This window comes from Heterocephalus glaber, unplaced genomic scaffold (assembly GCF_053883595.1).
Source record: "Heterocephalus glaber isolate CG9 unplaced genomic scaffold, H.glaber_assembly_v1.0 deba00000613, whole genome shotgun sequence".
Lineage (NCBI taxonomy): Eukaryota > Metazoa > Chordata > Mammalia > Rodentia > Bathyergidae > Heterocephalus > Heterocephalus glaber.
This window is the reverse complement of record NW_028258152.1, coordinates 3,538,128-3,552,516: the sequence shown is the minus strand read 5'-3', so window position 1 is coordinate 3,552,516 and position 14,389 is coordinate 3,538,128. Positions and strand designations below refer to the sequence as shown.

The following is a 14,389-nucleotide window of genomic DNA, read 5'->3' as shown; positions in this document are numbered from 1 at the left end:
GTGGATAATTTGTTCTCAGAGTGAAAAAAAAAAAAAAAGCTATCAAGGTTGCTGGCATTTCAGTGCTATCGGCCCCATAGCCACATCTTGAGTCAAACTCCTCCAAACTGGACAGACCATGATTCATGTCTGCTACACAGCTGCCAGCCCAGAATCCCCCTTCACTAGAGCCTTGGGCCCCTTCCATGCGTTTCCTACATTGCTCTCCTATTTCGTGTATCTCATATCTTTCTCTTACTCTTTCTGTGAGGTACACCTTCCACTGCTTTCTTGATAAAGTGCATATGACTAAGGTTTTTGAGACTCCAAGTATATGAAAATATATTTATGTTACCTTACTATATGATTAATAGTAAGACTGAGTATAAAATTATAAGTTGGAGAGAATTTACATTCAGAATTTGAAACGCTTTTAAAATTCTAAAATTGGTTAGTTTTTAAGTTTCCCTTAAATTTACTCCAATACTCTAAAAGCTGACTGGCAAATCAGGGCCCCTGGTGCACACCTGTAATCCCAGAACCCTGGGGCAGGAAGAGTGCAAGTTCAAACCCTATCTGCATAATCTGGCAAGACCCTTTCTCAAAATTAAAAACTCAAAAAAGTCTGGGGATGTCGCTACGTTTAAATGGTGGGAAGGGGTTAATGTCAATTAAACAGTTATCACTGTTATCTTTGTAACACTATTTTCCTTAAGGTATTAGTGACTTCATAACTGATAATTCTCAATGAATTACCAGATATTGTTCTAAATTACCTAGCTAAAAGACTAGTCATTAATCTTCACAAGCATTTGATAGTTAATCTATAGCTGTTTGTAATGTTTGGAAAGCACTTCTATAAACTACTAGTGAAAGATATCTATAAGCTAGTAACCACATTTATTTTGCCATTACTTTTGACTTAATTGGCACTCAAATTTATTAACTAGGAAATAAAAGATGAATATGGTACACCAAGAAATTAATAACTCTTTAACCCATCTATTACAGATATTTACATAAATTTAGACTTTTTTAAATGGTAGGCAATGGCTGGTAACTGATATTCTTGTTAAGCAAATGCATCGTTTTCACTACATGCTGTCTTTGTATAAAAACACCCACTATGACATTTTACTTTCTGATTCTTAATGGACCAATCTTCTCCACAGTTAAGAAATAAGAAATAATCTTTAAAAACATCTGACTCTTTCATATGAGGTATCAAAGCATACAGGTCAAAATGATTACCACCACATAAGAGATCTTTTAAAGAGACTCAGATGCAACAGCTTGCAACAACAACAGTACAAGGCAGCAGACACAACACCAAACCAAATTATAAATACTCGCTGATCTATTTCATACAAAGCATATAGGTTACTTATCTAGATACTCTACATTCAAAGCTAAGTACTGCCTTAATGAAGTTTTCTGGAGATACAATATATCAGATATAAGATGAAAGCAATAGCAAGAAAACTATAGAGAATTTTTTGTGAGATACTGGATCATGTATTTTGTACATTCTTCTATTCTACTGTTTTCCTATTGGTTTAATATCATCTTTGCTTTGTTTCTGAGTAGTTTTTCTAAATTTATCATTTGCTTTTTGACTTTGCTTATGAAATTCTATGGGTTTTTTTGTTTTGTTATACTGGGAATTGCTTGAGGAATTGCATGGGGTTTTGGGAGTTACAGGGGTTGGGATTGGGGGGGTTGAAGCATACTAAAAATTGAACCCAAGACCCCTACAAACTAGGCAAGTGCTCTATCACTGAGTTACATTCCTTCCCCCATCACCGTCCTTTGACATGAAGTCTTCCTAAATTACCCTGACTGGCCTGGAATACGTGACCCTCAGCCTCCAGAGAAGCTCAGATTATAGGTGTGCACCACCAGCTCTGGAAGAATGGTGTTTTTTGACAACAAAGGTGTTTGTATGTCATCAACAGGGTTCAGACTATACTACCCTAAAATACAGTACCCTAACACACTAAATATTTAAGCTGAGTAATTTGAGAACTTGCAGGTGCAGGAGGACCCTCTGAACTTCTCCACCCTGCATTCTTGAAGCAAGTCAGAAGACACTCTTATGAGATGTGCCCTTCCTATACCATGAGAAAAGGAATAACTTTATTTAGGAAATAAGACAACCAAAAGAATCTGAACGAATGGATCTTGCTAAACATCCCCAGTTGCTCATCTTAGTTCATAATGTTTTATGCTATCACATTTTTCCATGACCTTCCATTCTTCATCTAACCTACGAAGAAAAGAGCAGGTTTAATGACTTGTTTGGGTCTCAATTATTTCCTTACGAAAAAGTCAGAACTTCTATTAAGTAAAGTGAGTTGGGCTTGCTTGTTAATCTATCTTGTCAGTCTAATGTCCAGTGGCCCGGGCAATGGACCTAAGACACAGAAGAAAAATGGGTCTTACTGGATCAAGAAAATGTGGGTTTTTTTATAAAATGGAGTACTACTCAGCCATAAAAAATGAGAAATTAGAGACATTTATAGCTAAGTGGATGCACATTGAGGCAATACTCTTAAGTGAAATAAATAGGACACACATGTATAAATACCAAATAGTTTCTCTGGTGTGAGAAACTGAAAGTGTAAATATGGACTAAAATGTATAATAGGTAATGTGAAATAGGAAGAAAAGGGGCAAAGGGGAAGGAAGTGGGAGGGCTAGGGGAAAGGATAGAAGGGAATGGGATTAATATGAGAAAATGGAAAAATAGGAACAAAATCTTTGTAAATAGGGAGGAATGGAGGGCTTGAAGGGAGGGCTGGGCAAGGGGGAAAAATAAGAACCAAGAGAGAATATGTAAAGGTGCAGATTTCCAATGATGAATGTCATTATATTGTATACCTAAAATGTACCAATGATTAGAATGAATAATCGATAATGTAAAATAGGAAGAAAAGGTCCAAAGGGGTAGGGGTAGTGGGAGGGGCAAGGGAAAGGAAAGAAGGGAAAGGAAAAATACTGAGAAATGGAAAAAATGGAAATAAAGTCTTTGTAAATAGGGAAGGGTGGAGGGGGTGAAAGGAGGGCTAGGAGTGGGGGAAAAATAAGAACCAAGATCCATTATGTAAAGGTACAATTCCCAATGAGAAATGTAATTGTGTTGTATACCTACAATGTACCAATAAAAGAATTTAACAAAAAAAAAATGGGTCTTATCCTTCCCTGTAACATCAAAGTTAACAGATTTACTCTGAAGTTCACCTTCTCTAGTAAGCAACAATAGTAAATATGAAAATACAGTTTCTTCTTTCATAAAATGTTTTATAAGCAACACTTCATGAATAAGAACTATGTAAGAGAAGCATTTCTACCACTTTAGTATTTTCTGAATCATTACAAATACCATACTAGCACATAGAAATAGTCTAGAATTTCTCTAAAAGAAAATATTAACTTTGCACTCAAATTTCCTTAAAGCAAGAGAAGTCCTATGTAGTCAGTAACTGCTCAACAATATACTTAAAAATACATTAAGCTAAGCTCATTTTTATAGGCTATTCAGGATATATCTTTCCTTAAATATTTAAACAAAAGTTGAGATATACTGAATGCTTCATGTATGCTGATTTAAGCAACTACCATTACTGAACAAGAGCAACTCCAAAAGATTAGTAAAATTATCCCCATTGTACACAACATTAAGAAGAATAATTACATGAAATAATATAGTAAATAACTTGCTAATCTTTTCTGAAAGTCATACTGATCAATTTTAAGAATAGTCTAATAGATGCTCTCATGCAAATCTAGAACAGAACTAAAAAATTTTAGAAAGCAATTTAGCAATATCTACTAATACTTTTAAAAATGTATAGACTCTAGAAATTGCACTAATAGGCATTTATCGCACAAAATAAGATGTATGTATACAGGAAAAGGGTTACCAGTGCTCAACAACAACAGAGAGTTAAAGTACAATGTACACATATTACATTATCATAGAAATCTTGATTTTTTTTAAATGTCACTTCCACCAATTTTTCCAAATGAAATGAACATCTTGCATAAACATGTATATTTACGTTCAGAACAGAAGACTGAAAGGACTTGCCCCAAAATGTTAACATTAAAGATATGGCTTGGTGTCTAAATAATGGGTGATTTTCATTTTTGTATGTAAGTGTATGTATATATAAGCATAAAATGCTAAAAATCCACAAAAGATGGAAATACTGTAACTTCTGAAATTCCATAAAATAGCAGAGTTTTAACCTTATAAGAGCTGCCATAAACACATACATATATCCATTTTATTTGTATCTTATGATCTTTAAAAATACTTTCAATAAACCATTTAAAAAAATTTTTAAAACTTAATTCTACATGCTTTTACTCAACTTTTTGCAGCACTGGGGACTGAATCCAGAGCCTTTGCAATGAGCTATATCTTCAGCGTTTTTTATTCATTCATTTATTTTTTAATTTTGAGACAGTCTCATTAAGTCACTCAGTTGCCCAAGCTGAGCTCAAACTTGCCATCTTACTCCCTCAGCCTCCCAGAGAGCTTTTATCCAATCTTACTGGTACTTTCTCCTTCTATAAAGTAACAGAAATATATATATTTAAGCAATTTTATCAGTTTGTTAGCAATATATAAAATCTTCAGATATTTCAAATAATCTAAGATGGTTATTTTACCTAAATTCATCATTTTAGGGAAAATCTAACTCGTATCACATTTTTAATTCAAGTGTGACTTTTACGTCTTCGTTATTTTAAGTCATACACCCAATCTACCTTTTGACAATATGAGTCTAAATAAAATGATTTAGTTTTATGTGTTTAGAAAACAAATGTTGTAGGACAATTCTCATAATTCAAAAGAGTTTCAATGAAAAATTTTAATGAAAGAGTAGAAGCATTTGAGTGTACGAGGTGAAAACAGTACTAATTAACAGTACTATGGTGTCTACCTTGAGTACTTAAAGGGGGAAGGGACTTAAAAGAAAGAAGACCTAGACAACAAACAAAATGATGAAATTACACAGGATATTAGGTACACACCTGAAACACAGAGAGACCAAAGTAACCAACACAGTCCAGTTACATAGAAGAGCCTGTAAGTGCTGAAAAACCTAGTTCAGCTGTTGGAGAAGCAGCTCACGGTGACAAACAGCTTGTCTGCTACAAAGGTGGCAGGAAATCTATCAAACTGGACAATAAAATTGCAATTGAGTTTCTCTGGCTTTTTATAGCAACTGCATGTATCCTGATGTAACTCTGCAAAAGCTATCCAATTCTGCAACATTAGTTCTTTACACACCAGTTCTTTATCAAGAACTACGGTATAAATTTGTGTTACTGAGATGCAAAATAACTGCAAAAAAAAAAAGCATCAATTAAATACTGTATATATTTTAAAACCCTTTGAAAGAGATTTTTAGAGAGAAAATTTACTTATTTGCTTCAACTCTATCTTAAACCTTATTAAGTACTGATATTAAGAGCCTTACTGTGTAATTTGTTCATTTCATTTTAAAAATAGATGTTGTTTTAAAATTTCAAAAGAATGAACACAGCAACAGTCAAATAAATTACTCTATAAAAATCTTTCATGAAAACTCTTTTAATCAATGAAGAAAATCCAGAAAAAGAAATAAAGCCAAAAATCTTATATGAAACTAAAATTAAAAGTAAAAACTTTGGGCCGGGGATTTAGCTCAGTGGTTTCACTGTCTGCTGCACAAGTGCAAGGACCCAAGTTCGATCCCAGGTATCAAAAAATAAAAATAAAAACTTTGTTTTCCCTCTCAAAAGTAATGCTTCAGCATTTATTTTTCAAAGTATACTTTCACAATAGAAAGTGACAGATCTAGTTTTATTCAGAAAATGTAACACTCCGCAAATAACAGCATTTATATCATTTTATAAACGTAATCTCATACATTGAGTCACAGGCTGGTACCTGTCCAAAAGTAGACATAAGAGGCTTCTCCCTTAAGCTACTATTTTCTTTGCAACGATTTTTAAGTTATGTTTAAAACCACAAGTCATTGGAGTAAAGAAAAATACAAACTAACCAAAACTATACGCACACACACAAATACAACTTAAAGGCTACTGCCGGCTTGTTCCATATACATTGAGTGTAAAAACCAAGAGATTTCAGGTAGTACAAAAGAATAGTGTCTATTACTTCCTTTAACACTGTCTGCCCCAAATATATGCTCTCAGGAAGACAAAAAGATTTCTCTTGCTAATCAAAAAGAATTTATTAAAGGATTAAACTAGGGTCCATATTAAATTTATTCACAATCTCTATCTCCATGATACTTTCTGAAGAGTACAGTATATTGTCAGGTTCATATACACATGACAAAGGGAGAACTTTTTAGTTTGTTTTATTTGAGCTGAATTCTCACTATGTTCCCCAAGCTGCTCTTGAACTTTTCAATTCAAGTAATCTTCCTGCCTCAGCCTCTTAAGTAGTTGAGACTACAGAAGTGCGACACCATTTACTGGAAGGGAAGAGTTTTATGAAAGCAAAAAATAATTTTTTTTTTTGGTATCGGAGATTGAACTTGGGACCTTGCGCTTACAAGGCAGGTGGCAAAACCATTGAGCTAAATCCCTAGCCGGAACAAAAAATAATTTCCTGTACACTGAGAGGAGTGTTCAAATTTTAAAGTACAGAAGAATTTATTTTTATGGGTTTTTTTTTTAAGATGGAGTCTTAATAAATTTCATAGGTCCTCCTTCCTCAGCACCTCCGGTAGCTAGGATTACAGATGTGATCTGCAACTACCTAAGAACTTATTGTAGAATACAGATTTTCAATGCAGGTACGATAGTGCACGCCTATAACCCCAGCACTCTGGGAGGCTGAGGATGAAGGATGGTTAAGTTCAAGCCCAGCCCAGGCAACTTGGCCAGACCCTCTCAAAATTTAAAAATAAAAAGGGCCAGGGGCCAAGGATTTAGCTCAGTGGCACTGCGCCTGCCTAAGCTCAAGGTCCTGAGTTCAATCCCCGGTACCAAAAAAAAAGGGGGGAGGGGGCCAGGGTCATACCTCAGTGCAAAGGCCCTGAGTTCAATCCCCTAGTACCACAAATATAATTTTTTCTAGGAACACAATTAAGATTATGAAGTGAGACCCAGAAAATTGTAATAAAATGCACATCCCAAACTACTCTGAAGAGGTGACCCCCAGACCTAACTGAGAGACTGCGGCACAGGCGCCTTAACGGACAGCTACTTCGGCTAGTCCCAGGCTCCCTGCAGGAGAAGATAAGAGTGCTGTGGTACCACACGACAGCTGACCCAAACAACTCCACGTCGTGTTGTGGTTCTTCCTTCTCCTTTCTGCAACAAGCACCTGATATGCAGCTACTATGCACAGTCCAATGGGAGATATGAACAAGTGTAGAACCCTTCATCCCAGCTGATGAGAGCTCACAATATAGCAGCCAAGGTAAGATACAAGAGAACTCACTTTTAACTAATAACCAAAGAACATGAGAGGTAGTACATGATCATATGGGATTCAACTGCTACATTACACACTCCTGTTCTTCATACTGGCCACACACCTCCGCACTACCCAACTTGTCGTGCTTTTCCCTCAGCGCCGCTGTCTGTGTCTCCACTTAGGCCAATTCCTCTCAGTGATTCCCACCACCTCAACCTCTCCATGCCAGAATCTTCTTTGCTCCTCGAAGTTTTAGTCAATGACCTCCACTCCACAAACTTACACACTCTCAGGTAGAAGGGGCCACCCCTTTCACTGCACACATCTCTTCTGTTGTACTTACAGCCCTCCAACCTTGTATTTGATAGCTTTATTCTACATATATTATCTATCTTCCGCATTAGGAAATTTTTCCTTTCGGGATGAAATCTGTTCCTGATTCATCTTTCAGTCTTTTAGTTACGAGAAAATACTCAAATAGAAGACAGGAAGAACAAAAAAGGAGGATGGTAAGGAGTGAAAGAAAGGAAAGATGCAGGTGAGGTAGAAGAAGAAAAGAAGCAGACAGTAGGAGTGAGAACCAGACACAGAATGACTGGGAGTGGCAGGGAGAGGCTAGGAAGTACGCATCAGCCAACAGCAAATGGGAGAGAGGCACAGACAGACACAGATGACTAAGGGAAGAACAGACAGATGTTGGAGGGAGGGACAGAGAGAGACAGAGAGTGGCTAAGAAAGAAAAGGAGACACACAGCAGAGGAGACAGAGAGAGAGTTAACCATGCAGTGACAGGGAGTGCAGACCACACAGTTCCTAGGGTCTGAGGAGAAGGGCACTGCCAGCCACTGGGGACTGGGCAGAGGGAGGAGAGGACCAAGAGAGACTGGCTTAGGAGACGCGAAGAGGAAACTAAGGGCGGTGAGCTTAGAGGCTGACATGGCCTGAAAGTAAGAAAAGCTGTTAAATCCTACAAAGCATAAAGGATTTGGGTAAATGCAAAGAAGCACATAAAGCTAAAGACTTAACAATGCGTGACGTATAGGAATAGGACTAGAATCACACAGTCAGAGTAGAAAGAGTCTTGTCAAATGGAGTAGTGAAAGGTAAATACTTCTTCCAATGGGAACAGTGAGAAATTAAATAGAAATTACTTTGCAAAAAAGAATCTTACTTCCGTTTTTAAGACAGAACAGGGCCGGGGATTTAGCTTAGTGGTTTCGCTGCCTGCTGTGCAAGTGCAAGGACCCAAGTTCGATCCCCGGTACAAAAAAAAAAAAAAAAAAAGACAGAACAAGATGTTTATGGAGGGAAGCAATATCATATGTTGCTTTTCAGCTTAATTCATAAGAAAATAATAACTAAAAACAAAAAAGAAAATAATAACTAAGGCTAGCAACTATCAAAAATATCTAGCCTCAAAGTAATCTGGGTGGTCATAAAAAACTAAAACTTGTAAGAAAAACTTAAGAGAAAAGTAGGTAAGAGATAAAACCATGAATAAAATAAGAAAGCTAATAGTATCAGGGGTTAAAGGGAAAAACATTACTTAGGACTTCGCAATTCCACTCCTAGTTAGTTACATTTGTATAGCAGCGCATTTTCAAATTGAGGGACATTCAGCTTACCAATCATGGAATCATTATTGGGGTCATTAACATCACTTTTCAAATGAAAGCAGAGAGCATCAGAATGGACCACCATACACTAAAGTTTAAAGGGTAAATACTTCCACAAGAACCACAGTTTAGAGTACGTGTGCTCCTGTGTGCACACACATGCATGTACGTGTGTACATATGTGGTCACCATGAATTTCTTACTGCAAGTCACAGTTATATGAAGGTGGAAAACAGCCCTATTGAATCCTTTGCCTTGAGAACCTGAGTTATTCACAGCTGTGAAAACAAATGAACAAAAGTCACAGGTAACAATGAAAATTTTAGAAGCAAAAAGTATGATGGAGAAAAAACAAGTAACAGAAGAGTCCATATAAATAAGTTAATATCATTTCATAACAATTTTAAAAGGCAAAATTAGATATTATTTAAGAATATACTTTTTTAAAGAAGAAGGGAACTATAAGCTAAAATTCAAAAGAGTGATTACTTTTGAGTGAGGAGGGGTGGGGGTGGATTGGGATAAACACACAGCATGTCCCTAAATTAGGTAGCAAAATTTAACCTCTTACTTCTTAGCATTTCATAGTATAAATGCTACACAAATTATTTTGGATGTAGTTAAATTATCAATTTAAAAGTTAAAATAAAAAATATGAAGTGAGCTCGTGTGCTAACAATAAAAATTAGACAGAATGCATAGAATAATAATACAGCTATAATTATCAAAAACACTTTGAACCTTTGCTGCTATTTTCTGTAACTTATTCATGTTTAACAACATCACACACACCACCACCACCATTTCTAGCTTCCACATTGATGGCTGAAAAAGTTTAAAAGTTTCACTGAGTTTACACAGTCAATAATTACTATCTATTGGGATTCAAGTTAGGGGAATCTGTCTCCAAATTCCATGTTCATTCATTACACAAATGGACTGGTAACTGGATATAAATGTTTAGTCATAAATGCTTAAGGATCTCAAAACATCTGAGGTATCATCAGTTCAACTAATTTGGTAAATAAAAAGACTAGACTATTGACCCTAAATATCCTACAACTTTCTTTTTTTTTTTGGTGCCAGGGATTGAACTCAGGATCCTGTGTTTGCGAGGCAGGTGTGGTGCCACGGAGCTAAATCCCCGGCCCTATCCTATGATTTTCTAAAGTAGCAATTCTCCAGGCTAGGGATTTAGCTCAGTAGTTCTGCCACCTGCCTGGCAAGCGCAAGGTCCCAAGTTCGATCCCTGGTACCACCAAAAAAAAAAAAAGTACAAAATCCAAAAATAAATATATAAGCTGCAAATTAGCCAAAAATGCTCATAAACAATGTATCGAGCACAGGAGCAAAACCCATAATATATAACGAACAACTCCCACAAAACAAAAAAACACAGTCTAAGACTATGATGATGAAACATTTAAATTCATCAAGCTGGCAAAATGTTCAAACTCTAGAGGCACCAAGTGATGAGAGAACAATAAGCAATGAGAGCTTACACACTGCTGGTGAGAATGTAAATAGACTACTTTGGGAAAAAATTTCCATTAGCTTACTAAGTTCAGCAATTATACCTTACAAATTCACAGCTCCACTTCTAGAAATAAACACAGAGAAACTCTTGAATATGTAGAATATGCTCACCAATTGGAAAATGGATGGATAGTCATGTTATGGAATTCAAACAACTGATAAAATGAACAGAATTTCAGGAATCAATGTGGATGAATCTCAAACAAGAGTAAGTAAAAATAAAATTTGCAAGAAATTCATTTTGTATGATTGCATTTAAGTTTCAATAAATTAAAGAGGTGAGCATGGTGGCACGTCTGTAATCCCAGCATTTGGGAGGCTGAGGCAGGAATGGTGTGTGTTCAATGCCAGCCTGGGCTATTTATTGAGTTCAAGGCCAGCCTGAACTAGCAAGCAAGACCCTGTCTCAAAAAACAAACAAATAGGGCCAGGGATTTAGCTCAGTGGTTCTGCCGCCTGCTACTCAAGCACAAGGACCAGAGTTCGATCCCCGATACCAAAAAAACCAAACAAACAAACAAATATATACACATATGTGAGTGAACGAATGAATGAATAAAAAAATATGAAATTATGAGTTACCTAGGGGTAGAGATATAGCTCAGAGGTAGAACACTTACCTAATGTGCACAAGCCCTGTTTTCGAACCCCAGATCTACACATACACACACACACACACACACACACACACACACACACACACAATATTACATAACCAGGCATGGTACACATGCCTATAATCACAGCAATCTGGTAGGCTAAGGCAGGAGGATCACAAGTTTTAGCCCAGCACAGGCAACTTAGCAAGCCCCTGCTTCAAAATAAAAAAGGCTGGGGATGTAGCTCAGTACAAAGGCCCTAGGTTCAATCCCTAGTGCTGCACAATTTAAAAAAAGAAGAAGAAAGAAAAAATTTTATATACATGGAGTATATGTGGGCGAAGACAAAGAAATGACACCAAACTAAGATTAGTAGAGGGGTGGGAGTGGAACTTAAAGTGGTAGACAGAGCTTTTGAGGAAGCTTCATAAACAATGGTAGGTACATTGTTCTTTGCACCTTTTAGAATATCTAAAATATTTCATAATAAATTTTAAAGGCTATACATTAATAACTAACTTGCACTGGCTTAATTTTAAAAAGAAATACACATGGGGCTGGGGATTTAGCTCAGTGGTGCCACCAGTGCCTCACAAGTGCAAGGACCCGAGCTCAATCCCCAGTACCAAAAAAAAAAAATACACAGACAAGTGAGACTAGTGAATTTTTGAACCCCATTTTTTAACTGATTGTGACAATGAGTCCAGCACAAACATCAGCCAGAGCTTTTCTTTAGGGTATGTGCTGCTGATGCGAGCCCCAGAGCTTTTTTCAATTGACTCCACCACCACACAACACTGAAACAAATCGCATCTTTGAACACAGTGCGCCACCGTGTGCCTGCAAGCGCCTAACGCCGGAAACAGAGAGGCGCCTACGAGCCTGCTTACTCTCCGAATTCCTGTGGCTGTGACGCGAGGTTTGACTTTATTAAATACGCCTAAAACAGACCTTTGAAAAATAATTTTGATTCTGAAAAAGTCATGAATATTTCTTTCCATAGATTCTTTTTTTGTTTTCTTTTCACTGTACTTTAGAGATTAGCCTTATCTTTTTTCCTTGACTTTAAGTACATGAATTTTTTGAATAAATTTCAAAACTATTGATATATAAAATATACTTTTAAAAAGATACTTACCTTTGAATGTGTAATTGATAAGGTGTCAACCCACACACGCCAGCCACCCCACTCGTACTTGATGGCGTGGTACAGTAGGATTCTGAATATGGCATACACCATTTCTGTTATCTTTTGCTCATCTGAATTCTTCGGATTAAAACAGCTGAGAGAAAGCATCCACTCTTGCCACACAGAACACTGTAGCAAGCTCCTGAAAGTCACAAACAGTACTGAGTTACTAGGGAAAATATCCCCTGAAAGAATTCTAAAGTAGTATGGTTTAAACAGTTCCTCAAAAAAAACCCAAAAAAACAAAAAACACATGTTTCTATATATTCAAATAGTTAAACAAAGCAGTACTGAAACTCTGATTTAACTATTTGGTATATAACTGACATACCCTTAATGAAAATCAAATACAGATGAATCATTTTTATTTTTTGGTATAATTTAAAGACCTTTTCTAAGACAAACTGGATTCATACAGAAGTAGACATGAATATTGCAAACAAATACTTCCTGATAGAGCTTACCTCCTGTTTTCTCTACTGTTATTAAAAAGTTTAATCATGTCAGAAAGGAAGGCTCGGCGAACCTCCATGCTCTCCGGGCACTGGGGAGAATTTCGAAGTAGGGTCGCAATTACTTTTAATATCTCTGTAAGACAGTTCATAAATAAGTAAAAACCAAAACAAAGCAAAAAGTTCATGATGGGAGGTCAACCAAATGTTACAATTTCTTTAGCTTCTCTTAAATAAATGTCCAATGAAAAATATTATTTGTGTTAGTAAAATATCTACAGAAAGGACTGTCCCAGCATCCATTAGAAAGCATTTAAACATGAGAAACATTCTATTTTCTAATCAGAAAGTCCAAAGCAGAGGTTTGGTTTGATTTTAGGGTGGTGGGGATGAAGCCCCGTCTTGCAGGTGCTAAGCAAGCACTCTTTGTACCACCGGGCTCTACCCCAATTCCCTATGTTAAATTTTAAAAGGTTAAAAATAAAACAATTTCACATTATAAATGAATTAAGTAAAGGTAAAACTAACAACCCTTTTTAGTCTCGGTCAAATACTAGAGTTAAGCTTAAAAACAAATACATTACAATGTAAATTTCAGAATAAAAAGAATTCTCAGAATCTGCAACAAAATTTACAACAGGTACACAGCCTTTCCTTTATCACACTGAATGTTTTTTTTTTTTTTTTTTTTGGAGACAGGCTCTCACTATGTAGTTCAGGCTGGTCTTGAACTCATTATGTAGCTGGCCTCGAACTCACAACAATCTTTCTGCCTCAGCCTTCTGAGTGCTGGGATTACAGGTGTGCGTCACCACGTCTGGCTTATCACAGTAAATTTTAAAAGCTGGGAAAATTTCTTTCCATAATTTTAAAGGCAAAATCAGAAACAAAAACTCCGAAGGAAATTAAAACCTATTTAATATTCCTATCTCCCCCCAAACTGGAAACCACTACCATAATAATCTTATATAAAACTGCCTAAATTTCCAAAACTTAGCTTAAAGAAAAAAAAAAACCTTAAAAATATATACTTATCTTCATGGATAAAAACAAATAAAACATGGCTATAAATCAGGTATAGTAGTACATGCTATAATCCCAGTACTCTGGGAGGCTGAGCCAGGAGGATCTCAAATTCAAGGCCAGCCTGGATAATTTAGCAATACAGTGAGACCTTATCTCAAAATAAAAAATTTTTAAAAGGGCTAAGGATCAAGCTAGTGTGAAGGCCCTGGGTTCAATCCCTGGTACTCTCTGAATTTTAAATTTAACAATGTATCAACTTTTTACTTAATTAAAATTTAGGAATCCTAAACCAGTCTTTTGCCAGGGATTCTGGCAACTCTGAAACAGTAATTTCATGCTAGCAAATATGAAGATCCTTTGTCATACACTTAATGATGTTCTGGGAGGAATTTATGAACTCTTAATGACATTTTCAAAAGTTCTCTACCAAAACAATAACTGAAATGATGACGATAATTGTAATAATGAGACAATAGCCATGAATTCGAGGATATACTATCACAAGGCACTATTTTTTAAAAATACACTTAATGGGCCAGGGATTT

The 14,389-nt window shown here is 36.1% G+C and overlaps 1 protein-coding gene across 11 annotated transcripts in view; it reads right to left on the bottom strand.

The window, feature by feature from the left end:
- The window catches only part of Lrba (LPS responsive beige-like anchor protein), a 711,450-nt gene that overhangs the window by 518,229 nt on the left and 178,832 nt on the right, over positions 1-14,389 (bottom strand). For 9 of the 11 annotated variants that reach the window (XM_087205721.1, XM_087205722.1, XM_013067217.3 and 6 more), the window contains 2 exons: positions 12,831-12,954; positions 12,316-12,508 (listed from right to left, as the gene is read on the bottom strand). The exons of the other annotated variants lie outside the window; for them this stretch is intronic. In XM_087205721.1, the coding sequence (XP_087061847.1) occupies positions 12,316-12,508; positions 12,831-12,954 (317 nt within the window). The remainder of the gene's footprint in view (positions 1-12,315; positions 12,509-12,830; positions 12,955-14,389) is intronic. 11 annotated transcript variants of the gene reach the window in all.